The sequence below is a fragment of the Aspergillus heteromorphus genome (genome assembly GCF_003184545.1).
Source record: "Aspergillus heteromorphus CBS 117.55 chromosome Unknown BO70scaffold_5, whole genome shotgun sequence".
NCBI classification, from domain to species: Eukaryota; Fungi; Ascomycota; class Eurotiomycetes; order Eurotiales; family Aspergillaceae; genus Aspergillus; species Aspergillus heteromorphus.
This window is the reverse complement of record NW_020290410.1, coordinates 471640-482532: the sequence shown is the minus strand read 5'-3', so window position 1 is coordinate 482532 and position 10893 is coordinate 471640. Positions and strand designations below refer to the sequence as shown.

The following is a 10893-nucleotide window of genomic DNA, read 5'->3' as shown; positions in this document are numbered from 1 at the left end:
ATTGGGAGGGCTATCATTCTTCGCTCGTAGAATGTAACTAGTGTTTATAGTGCTTTTTTCATCCGGTCACAACTCCACTGAATCGGAAAACCTCACACCATTGAACTATCTGTCCTCCGGTATTTGCCCATAGCGTTGATATCGGCCTTGATGCATGCCCCCCCCTCCATGCCACGGGATCTGCAAAATAATCCACGTGGGTGATAGATCTTCACCGATTTGGAAAGTCGCTCTGCAAGGTGCAAGGTATTGTTAGCGAAAGGTAGCCAGTCTTGGTGTTATGTCAAGAAAGTAGCTCTTCTGAGTGATGTGGGATGAGCGTGATAATAAGAAAGAAAGAAACCCAGAAAGATGATAGATAGATAGATGAGCCGGAGATCAAGGGAAAGCGGGAGTAAGTAAAGCTTGAAGTTGGCTAGCGGGGAGGAAATTGAAGAGACCAGTAGAAACAGTAAAGGCCGATTAGTTACTAAGACTTCCCTAATCAGGCTGTGGTGAAGTGAAGGCAAAGGGAAGAGTTTTGGTATCAGCAAGCCACCTCAGTGACTACTACAAACCACGGGAAGACAGTGGAGAAAGGGACGATCCGGGGAAGTGGATCCTGGGATAAGTAAATTCTTGATCTCGTGTACTATTTATTTCCTTTCCTAATCGATTTTCTACATATCTAGTATTACAATCATACGCGAAACGTTGCTATGGTGGACTTCAAGGCTACAAACTTTTGAACTTTTGCACATATCGCCAGCCCCGTACTCATTCATATATTCCACGGATCGGGTACCAGAGGTCCAAGTCCAGTTTTTCACCAGTATATCTGCCCTTGGTGAAGTGGACTCGGCGAGTTCACTGCATGCTGGATAGAGAAAGGCTATCTCCCGAAGAATGACTGCCTTCTTAGACATGCTGCTGTGGGAGGTCCACCTCTTACATTTACAGACACGGTTCAGGAAATCGTCCCAGTCCTCTGCACAGCATGGCATTATGTTCCGGTAAGACTAAGAGATGGATGACAGTCCCGCTGTCAATCCATTCCCAGCCCATCGTATATCAGAACTCTCAGACACGTAATAAATCTCGTTGGCATCAATCATCGTCCTCATCCGGATCATACAGATCCAGATCGAGCGTCGCCTTAGGCCTCGGCGCCGGTGCAGCCCCCATTGTAGCCCTGCCCGCCGCCGCAGATCCAGCATGAGCCGCAGCCTTCGCAGCCTCATCCGCATGGCGCGTTTCCTCTCCAACAACCACGGGCGGCACCGCATCCGCAACCCCCAGACCCTCCGCCTCCCGTATCAGCCGCTCGACCTCCTTCTCCGGGTCGAAGCCCGGCCGACCCTCACCACCCGCAAGCTGTATCTGTCCCATAAGCCCCATCCGAATGCGATCTTCCATCGGATACGGAAGCATGTACGCCTGACGGGTCATATTCGCCGACTCATCCAGCCAATTGGTCGCCTCTTTCGTGACGGACGCGACCGGCTCCGCTGTCTCCGTGTCCGTATTTCCATTCGTCCCCGTCATCTCCGTATCCTGACCCCTAGCCTGCTGTATCTTCTCTCGAGACTTCGCTTCCGCGTTCGACGCCGCATCTGCCGCCGCTTGGTGATTGTACTTGCTGATCCGGCGCGCGAAATCCAGCAGGAGCTTGTAGTCGACTTCCTTTATCTTGCGCAGTCCGCGAGTCGCAGGTTTCCCGCCCTCCATGTCTTCGTCAGAGTCGTAGTCGGAGCTTTCGTCGTCGAAGTCCTCGTCGCTGTCCGTCTCGTCATCGCCGCATGTGGTTCGGATCTCCTTCTCGCAGGCGACTACCTCTCGCACGATGCTCTTGACCTTCTCCTCTAGGAGTTGGGCCTCTTCGCGAAGTCGCAGGATCTTGGCGTAGTTCTGCTGGTGTTGTCGCAGAGTTTCGACGGCGGATGTTAATAAGTCGTCTGCGCTGAGGAGGCCGACTGCTGCTGCGGGCGCGCCTGAAGCGGTCGGCGACGTTGTAAGGCTGATGATGAGAGCATTGAGCTTGTTCTCGAGGTTGGAGAGAGACGATTGGAATTCGGTGTTCATTGTGTCGCAAATTCGGACGGAAACGGCGAGAGGTGAGGTTTCGAGCCAAGATCCGGGAATTGCTTCGGATGTGAATGTATTAATAGGCACGGTGGTTCCGGAATTGTAGTGATGAGCTGATTATAGCTTCAAGGATTGTAAACCTTGCTCAGCTTGCCGATCAAAGGCTTTCGTGACGGCGATGCGGGTGCAGCTTGGATGATGTCGGTTGTTTGTTCAAATCACCGCGGCATCGCCGACCGTGGCACGTGACAGGCTCTCCATAAATCACGTGACTGATCCATCATCTGTTCTGCCTCTCTTTGCCGCCATCGTCAACCCCCTGAACGACCGCCAGGGCTTCAATAATGGCCCTTTAGGAACATGAGGGGCTTACTTGCATAATTCATGCCAACCTCTCCATTCTAGCATTTATCTGTGTAGCCGTTGCTGAGCTTTTCATAACACCAGCTTCCGCCCATCTGGCATTTCCAAATCATCGCATTGGCAGAATAAGCAGCCGCGATGATTCTTGTCGCTGACCATGCTCAGCGCTTGAATAGTTTTCGCGTGCAGTAGAACCATCGCACATCTACCATGATGCTACTGCTTGACATACTTAAGTGAACTCCCTTCTTTGATGTCTTTCTATTGATTCGCCAGATTACGCCAAATGCAATCTTCACACATAACAAGGCTACCTTAGCGACCTGTACATGAACTCCATCTGTCTTGGTTGGCCACTATTCTTGTTTCGACAAATACGGTAACAAATAGTCAAGGTAACGGAGGAAGTATCCGCATTCTCGAGTGCATGATATTAGCAATAATATGTATCAGGATGGGGCGGGGAGTACCCTCTCTGCGCGGTCTTCAATATGTGTCGCGCCTGGCACACCCCCGATGTGATATCGCATCCAACGTTGGAAATGAAGGACCTAGACTCAGCGCTGCACTCATTATGGGGCCATGCCATGCCTACTTCGGGAAACAGCCTGGCCTCATACCTACATAGGTGAAGAAAGAAGGTGGAGAATATGATGAATTGCCACGACCTGCCATCAATTCGTTGAATCAGATTTCAAGCGCGAACTTTGTACCTATCGGTGTTATCTGAGGGAATCATATCTCTAAATAGTCTAAGGGCCCTTGCGTGTTCTGTCCAGGTTCGCAGAATTTCTTTCCTTGCCGTGCTCATAAGTAGCACTTCATAGATTGAAAGTCATGCTGTAATTGCGGCAATATTCAATTCTTCCCTGCAATATGGCAGCTCTACTCGTGCTTCTCTCGCTCCTGTTGCTCCTCCAGCACGGTGTCTGTGGTTTGTCAAGGGAACGTCTCTCTCGGGAACTAGGACTTCGGCTATCGCAGTCAGCTTCGATTACAACGTGGAGTGCAGAGGAGTATCCGCGTTTCAGTGAGTATGGAGCCCCTCGGCCCGGTGCCGTGGTCACTCCAGCCACGGAGCAAGATGTTGCCATCATAGTGGGTTTCCCTTCTCCCCATGTCATATCATGGATGTCGATTGATCAGGAAAGTACGTAGGTCGAGTATTGCACCTCGAACGATATTTCATTCCTGGCTCAGAACGGTGGGCATTGGTGGGCAACCACATTCCACCTGGGATCTGATGGGCTCCTTATTATCCTTCGAGACTTAAACTGGGTCACTTTCAATAGCGACAAAACCGAGGTCACGGCGGGAGGGGGAGCTCTCGTTTCACATGTTATAGATGCCGCGTCTGAGAATAACGTTCTCGTTCATACTGCTAACTGCAACTGTGTCGGCATCCTGGGCGCTCTCCTTGGCGGTGGGTATGGAAATCTCATGGGCCAGTACGGATTTGCAGTCGACAACGTTCTGTCGTTCAATGCAGTTTTGGCTGACGGACACTTGCGCACGATTACATCCGAGGACAAGGATCTCTTTTGGGCGTTTCGTGGCGCCGGCTCCAACTTTGGCATCGTCACATCTGTGACACTCAAAGCGCACCCCGTTTCGCCTTCGGATCAGACGGGATGGACAGGCATGCTCAGCTACTCCCATGACAAGGTTGAGAAAGTAGTGGAGGCGATCAAGACGACTCACTGGCAGCCACAAATGAGCATCATCTTGTATTACACAACGACTGGCTCTCCGAACCATGCGCCTAGGGTTGCCGTTTCGCCATTCTATCATGGCACGGCGGAGGAGGGAAGATCTGCATTCTCCTCATTCTTCGACCTCGATCCAATTCACGACACCATGCTCGAGGTGCAATATCCTCATTGGAACGATGGCACAGATGGTTCCTGTAGCAAGACTGCTTACCAGCCAGCGTATGCAGCGGGCCTCGCAACGCTGGATGTCAACACATGGAAAAAGGTGTGGGACGAATACGTTTCGTTCGTCTCGCTGAATGGTACCCACGAAACGACAATTATGATGGAAGCATACCCCCTGGAGAAAGCCCGCTCTTTGCCTGAGTCGTCGTCTGCATATGCCTGGAGAAACAAGGTCAACTTCAATGCCATGGCTATCCCATCTTACCATGACACCAAACTTGATTCTGCTGCTGTGGCTTGGGCTTCTAAGGTCCGCGATATGTGGAGGGCCACCGATGGTCTTGATTCACCGGCTGTGTTCGTTTTCCAATACCCTCCTTCGCCTCCAAGCTAACTCACTATCTCAGATACATTAACTTTGCTCATGGCGACGAAGATCTGTCTGTTGTGTATGGTCAGAACGTCGATCGGCTGAAAGCCATCAAGGCATCAGTGGACCCGACCAATATCTTCAACCAGTCTTTCGTATTGTAATAAGCCCAAGCGGTGTGCTGGATGTTTTTTATATGTACCATGGGGCAGACCTTCAAAAGCTGCGTGCTCCCGTGATTGACATGATATATCTTGATCGGACGCAAGATCTGGTCGAGCCGTCAAAGACTCGATATCATCCCTTGGGCGATAATGTTTTGATCTCAAACGCATTATGTCTTGATAATGAAATTTGAAAGTCTTGTGGGGGTCGGAATAAGACCATAGAGCCTTGAAACCCGTTCGACAGGAGGTCTTTTATGCGTGGGGAGGCAGGGCCGTTCAAAATCGTCATATGGTACTCGAGCTTAGATTCGTACAAGCAGCGTATAGGCGGTCCTACATACTGAGTATGCATAGAATGTCAGCTTATGAGCGGCTTCGAACGCCTGGCATGAAACGGGTATACCACCACTTTGTCCAGAGGTTCCCTTCCGTTGAGCTTATCCAACGCAGTAGGATATGTAGAAGGGTATATGCTTATGGGTTATCGGCAGGTCTGCGAAAAGAAATCAGGACATTGAGGGTCTGAAAGCACCGCTAGTAATGGGTTTCCCATCTCGTCCATTTCTCATCGAGCAGAGGCCTGCTAGAGAACGTAATTCAACTCAATATTGCAATCCCAGCCCTCGCAAGAATAAGAACCAGTCTGGTCGGGCAGTATTGTGTCATTCAAAGCGAAAGTCGGAGGCAGGTTCTTCAATGTTCCGGATGGGTTAGGAAAAGTTGAATTGTCGCGCTCTGAACTCCCCACTGTTATTAAAGGGAAAGTGCAACCACGTGATGGTCTTCCATAGGGAGCTTTGCACTACATTGAAATCAATTCTATCAGCAGCGCTAATCCGTACTTTAGCATGACCTGGTATATACTTGGAACCGGATGAGCCTATCCTAAGGAGGTCCAACTCTATGCCAGTTCGCAATGGTATGCAGGAGGCAATTCACTGCCATAACCTCTACTCAGCAGATTGACTATATCCTTGGTATGAATGCGTGACTTAGGTTTGACCAAACGAATTGCCGATGGTTCCACTATTAAGGTACCCGAGGCCGTTGTCGGGTCTAGCCCCGCGGCCCGTGGTGGGTTCCGTCATTGACATTGCACGTCCCCTCTTCATCTCCACATCCTGATGATAAGAACTGTCGTACCTATTCCTTCTCTTGACACTTCCCTTCTACACATCATACACGTCTGCGTTGACCATTGACTCATCGGTCCATGGCTGCCGAATCAAGATGGCACACATGCGCCCAACCAACTAACATGGGCCATGGCATCATCCTTCAAAGGCCTCTATCGCGATGCGGTCGCGGGCCAGGCTTGATTCTGATAGTTCCAGCAAGTCTAGCCGACTGCGAAGCGACGAACTCGAGTCTGGACCCAAGGCCGCTGCAAAAATGGGCCGAAGAGGGCTATACCGTCATGCAGATTACTCTGGATGCCGAATCCAGCGCGGATGAGGATAACGTTTGCAGGAAAGTAAAGAGTGTGACGGATATACTGAGCGCTCTGAACGAATGCTCGAGGAATGACCACTTTGGTCTTCTTGGTATCTATCCACAACACAAGCATCGTTTTGCCATCCCTAACACAGTCCAGTCTACGGCTCCCAACTCGACTACACTCCATCATTCACCACCACACTCCAACGCATCACACAATCCGGACCCATCGCAGCAATAGTCTACCACAGCTTCTGGGAGACACCATCCCAATCCTCGATCCCAAGCCTGATCCACCTCCCCGACTCCAACAACCCCCCTCAGCCCCCTACTCCCCAAACGATCATGTACACCTACCCCGACGCTATCTCCCCAGGCTTTATCGTCCCAGGGCACGAGAACTTCAAATACATCACCGCGGGGGTAGCTCACACACGCACACTCACCTTCTTGAAGCACCAACTGAAGGGACCATACTTCGACCTCGAGAAGATCTGGGCCGAGCACACGCGCCACGAGTTCGAGGACCGGTCAGTCGAGAAAACCATGGCGACCATGGTCGATGAACCTTATGTCAACCATATTCCGACCGTGAGTTTCTCATCCCAATCTTGTCAACTCCATAACTTCGCCTAGACGATCTCCGACTGACAATATACGATCCACCCAGATGACCGGCGGCATTGGCCGCGCCCGCCTCAGCAACTTCTACCTGAACCACTTCATCTTCAAAAACCCCGACGACACAGCCTTGGAACTGATCAGTCGAACAGTCGGTGTCGATCGCATCGTCGATGAATTCATCTTCTCCTTCACCCATGATAAAGAGGTGGATTGGCTGCACGTTGCCCTCCCATACCCCACTTCTCTCTTCTCCTGACCCCCATTTCTCCACATACTAACCATCAACCCAACCCCTTAGAATTCCAGGAACCCCCCAACGCACAAAACACTCCAAATCCCCTTCACCTCAGTCGTCAACATCCGCGGTGACCGGCTCTACCACGAACACATCGCCTGGGACCAAGCGACCGTGCTCACGCAGCTGGGACTACTGCCGCAATGGCTTCCCTTTCCGTACGCGCTTCCCGGGGAGAAACTTCCAGCGAGGGGGAAGAGATTCGAGTACCGGGTTCCTGCGGCGGGGGCGGAGACGGCGGATAAATTGAGAGATGGGGGCGCGGTGGAGTCGAATAAGATGCTGGCGCTAGGGGAGGGTGGTGCGGTTAGGGAGGTGGATGATATATAATGGCTACTTACCCATGGGTGTTGGATTGGGACTTGGGAGTTAGCAAGGTAAGTACACAAATTGTGACGAATTAGTTTTTAACTTTATTGTAGTTGCAGTAATAGGGAGAAATTTGTGAATCGGATTTTGATGTGATGATATCTTACATCTATATCTACCCTATATTCTACCTACCCCATATAACTCACCTTCTTCATCTTCATCCAACGCATAACCTACCAACCACAATACTATTAATCTAGCGTATACAAAAAAAGCATTTCCCCATCTCCTCTTTTCCATTTTTGCTTCCCCTTCCCCCCAAACCCCTTCTTCCCACACACCCGGGTAAAAAACCCCCTAACACCTCCCTCTACCCCCCCTCCACCACCAAAAACAAAAAAGAAATGAAATGATGATTGGCGCTGCCCGGAATCGAACCGGGGCTGGCACGGCCACAACGTGACGTCATACCACTAGACCACAGCACCTTTTGTATGAGACTCGGGCCGCAGATTAGCATCTTGGCGGATAAATCCAGGTTCCGGATGCGGCAACGAACAGCAAACAAACAAACAAACAAACAAGAATGAGAGCATGCATGAGATTGATTCCGGACATGATTCAGGATCTGGCATGGGCGGGATGAAAACATAACATGATATAACATTCCGATATGTTGATGTTTTGGATGTTTTTTTTTTGTAGCTGGGTTCGTAGGAGGGAGGTATATATGGGGTTTGGTCAGTATGAGTGGGGAGGAGGTGAGTTTCTTCATCTTTAAAAATTCTGGACAGACAGGGTTGCAGGTCCGAGTCGCTGGTCCCTTGCTTTGTGAGGGTGATTAATTATTGGGATTATCTCTATTGATCTGAGAAGTCAATGAATGATATCTGATCGACTTGACAATTTAATTTCAGTGATGTGAAGGGCGACAGATAAATTTCAACCGGGTGATACGAACTGAACAACTCAACATGCGAATCAACCTATATCATGACTGTGACAATGCATCCTGTCAAAGTGATATATATATTGGCGGCTACGGTCCTTCCGACGTACACCGCCGCATCATCCCTACCGGTTATAGACCTGGGCTATGAACTCCACCAGGCGATTTCTCTCGATGTACTTAATCCCTCCTCCTCCTCCTCCTTGATAGTGTTTTACTACGTATACATATACATATACTAACCAAACACAGCAATCCACCCAAGCCTACAACTTCAGCAACATCCGCTATGCAGCATCACCCGCAGACACAGGGCGGTTTCTGCCCCCGCGCCCACCGACACAGGACCGCACAGAAGTCCAGACCGGGTCGGTGGGGCGTGTATGTCCGCAGGGTGCACTCACCTGGGAACAGGAGATCATGCCCCCGTTTATGAGTAGTGTCGCGGCTGGGACTGAATTCAATGCGTCTGGCAACGTGGATGATTATCCGATCGTTGAGCCGCCACGGGATGCTAGGATCACGGAAGACTGTCTGTTTCTGGATGTGGTTGTGCCAAAGAGGGTGTTTGATGGACGGGAAGCGAATGCGTCGCTTGCGCCGGTGTTGGTTTGGATCGATGGCGGGGGGTATATCTCTGGGGATAAGAGTGAGAGGGACCCGAGGGGTCTGTTGAAGATGGGCGAGGAGCGAGAGGTGGAGCTTGTTTATGTGGCGCTGAATTATCGGGTGAGTTGATTTCGACGTGAGGAGGTTGTGTTTTGGGTGCTGATTGACTGACTGGGTGGATAGCTCGGGGCGTTTGGGTGGTTGGCTGATGTCGAAGGCGAGGGGTTTGCCAATGCAGGTCTGTATGATCAACGTCTGGCCTTGGAGTGGGTGAGGGAGTATATCGCTCTCTTTGGGGGAGATCCGGATCGCGTCACTGTCATGGGCCAATCTGCCGGTGGAGGGTCTGTCATCCATCAGCTCGCAGCGTACGGCGGAAACAAAACAGAAGACCTGCCCTTTGGACAGGCCATCATCCAGAGCCCAATGTGGTATCCGCAGTCGACGGAGCAGCAGGACTCAGCCCGACGGCGGTTCTTGGAACTGCTCAACGTGAGCTCGATCGCGGAGGCACGTGGTCTCCCATCGAGCCAGTTGATCGCGGCAAACGCCCACCAGATTGCCAGCACGCCCGTGTATGGGACCTTCACATATGGACCGGTTGTTGACAGTGCATTTGCCCCGGACTTACCGAGCCGCACTGTGCGCGATCCTAGCTTCAAGTGGAAGCATCTCCGCATCATGACCAGTCACACGTCCAACGAAGGCCTAGTTTTTACCCCACCAGCAGGCACCAACTCCTCTGCCTACCAATCCATTGTCGAGGCCTACACCCCGAGCATGTCGCCTGAAACAATAGAAAACATCTCTCAAACGCTTTATCCGCCCGTGTACAACTCTTCCTCGACGAGTCTGGGATATGGCAGTCCACTGGAGAGGGTTTCCCTCACGGTGAACGATGCATTCTTCCAGTGCAAGAACCGCTATCTCAACACCATTTTCGATACCGCGTACGCATCGGTATTCAGCGTTCCACCGGGGTTACACTCCCAAGACATACCCTTCACGTTCTATAATCACTCACAGCCAGATATTGAAGCCGGGCTCTTCGATGAGGACCTCGCCCTGACGATCCAGGATCACATTGTCTCATTTGTGCGTGACGGTGTCCCGTCTTCCCGACAGGGGACAACATGGGAGACCTATGAGAAACACGGGCGCGTATTGGGTCTGGAATCAAACAACATCACGATGGCCCCTGATCCGGTGGACGACAGCCGGTGCCGGCTATGGTGGGAGTGGAGTGGGTGATATGTTTAAATTAAGCATCATCACCATGATCCATCAGGTCCGGGTCGGAAATTATGTAAATTCCGCGTGCGCTGTACTGTCCATGATATTTTCGAGTCGAATGGCAAATGTAACGAGAAGGTGACACCGTGCCCAGGATCGGCGCAGGGATCAGTCATATTCGAGCGATCCAAAATTCAGGCAATTGAGCGACCCATCGTGGATGAAGTGCCGGGAATTGGTCCGAGACATCGCAGCGACAGGAAATTGGCGAACCAATTTGTCACGGTATTAATAGCAGCGATCCCGCTAGTCTGGAGCTAAAGAGGCTTGACTTCAGCGAGCGCCAAGCCCGATGAGCTTGACTGAATGCAAGACGGCAGAGCTTGGCAATTTGCGAATTGCCAAATTGGCACCGTTCTCGTTTATATATAGATACATATTGGCGAGCGCGCTATTTGAGTCGGTCCTCGAAGTCGAGTATATGGTAGATGTCTAGTCGGTGGACTTGCCGGACGGAAATTGGTCCGCCTGCTGCTAGCGGTGAGAGTGAAGGTGGTGCATTGTGCTGTGTGCAACCCGTCGAGATAGTTATG

General features: G+C 51.2%; 4 protein-coding genes and 1 non-coding gene across 5 annotated transcripts; 3 read left to right on the top strand and 2 right to left on the bottom strand.

The window, feature by feature from the left end:
- Positions 1 to 684: 684 nt before the first annotated feature.
- BO70DRAFT_359732 (uncharacterized protein) lies at positions 685 to 2235 on the bottom strand. Its single transcript, XM_025542605.1, has one exon. The coding sequence runs from the start codon at positions 2059 to 2061 to the stop codon at positions 1087 to 1089; it is 975 nt and encodes a 324-aa protein (XP_025401823.1). The 5' UTR covers positions 2062 to 2235; the 3' UTR covers positions 685 to 1086.
- Positions 2236 to 3254: 1019 nt separating this feature from the next.
- BO70DRAFT_419991 (FAD-binding oxidoreductase) lies at positions 3255 to 4838 on the top strand (the record flags this gene model as incomplete). Its single annotated transcript, XM_025547506.1, has 3 exons — positions 3255 to 3525; positions 3586 to 4661; positions 4712 to 4838. The coding sequence occupies exons 1-3, from the start codon at positions 3304 to 3306 to the stop codon at positions 4836 to 4838; spliced, it is 1425 nt and encodes a 474-aa protein (XP_025401822.1). The 5' UTR covers positions 3255 to 3303.
- A 1152-nt stretch (positions 4839 to 5990) lies between these two features.
- Positions 5991 to 7527, top strand: BO70DRAFT_331598 (uncharacterized protein; the record flags this gene model as incomplete). Its single annotated transcript, XM_025540882.1, has 4 exons — positions 5991 to 6385; positions 6436 to 6869; positions 6949 to 7122; positions 7201 to 7527. The coding sequence occupies exons 1-4, from the start codon at positions 6055 to 6057 to the stop codon at positions 7525 to 7527; spliced, it is 1266 nt and encodes a 421-aa protein (XP_025401821.1). The 5' UTR covers positions 5991 to 6054.
- A 399-nt stretch (positions 7528 to 7926) lies between these two features.
- Positions 7927 to 7997, bottom strand: BO70DRAFT_t78. Its single transcript has one exon. It is a non-coding gene; the product is annotated as a tRNA-His (tRNA).
- Positions 7998 to 8514: 517 nt separating this feature from the next.
- On the top strand, positions 8515 to 10520 carry BO70DRAFT_385493 (carboxylesterase family protein; the record flags this gene model as incomplete). Its single annotated transcript, XM_025545745.1, has 3 exons — positions 8515 to 8634; positions 8711 to 9187; positions 9251 to 10520. 3 exons carry the CDS (start codon positions 8515 to 8517, stop codon positions 10316 to 10318), a joined length of 1665 nt encoding a protein of 554 aa, XP_025401820.1. The 3' UTR covers positions 10319 to 10520.
- Between the last annotated feature and the right edge of the window lie 373 nt (positions 10521 to 10893).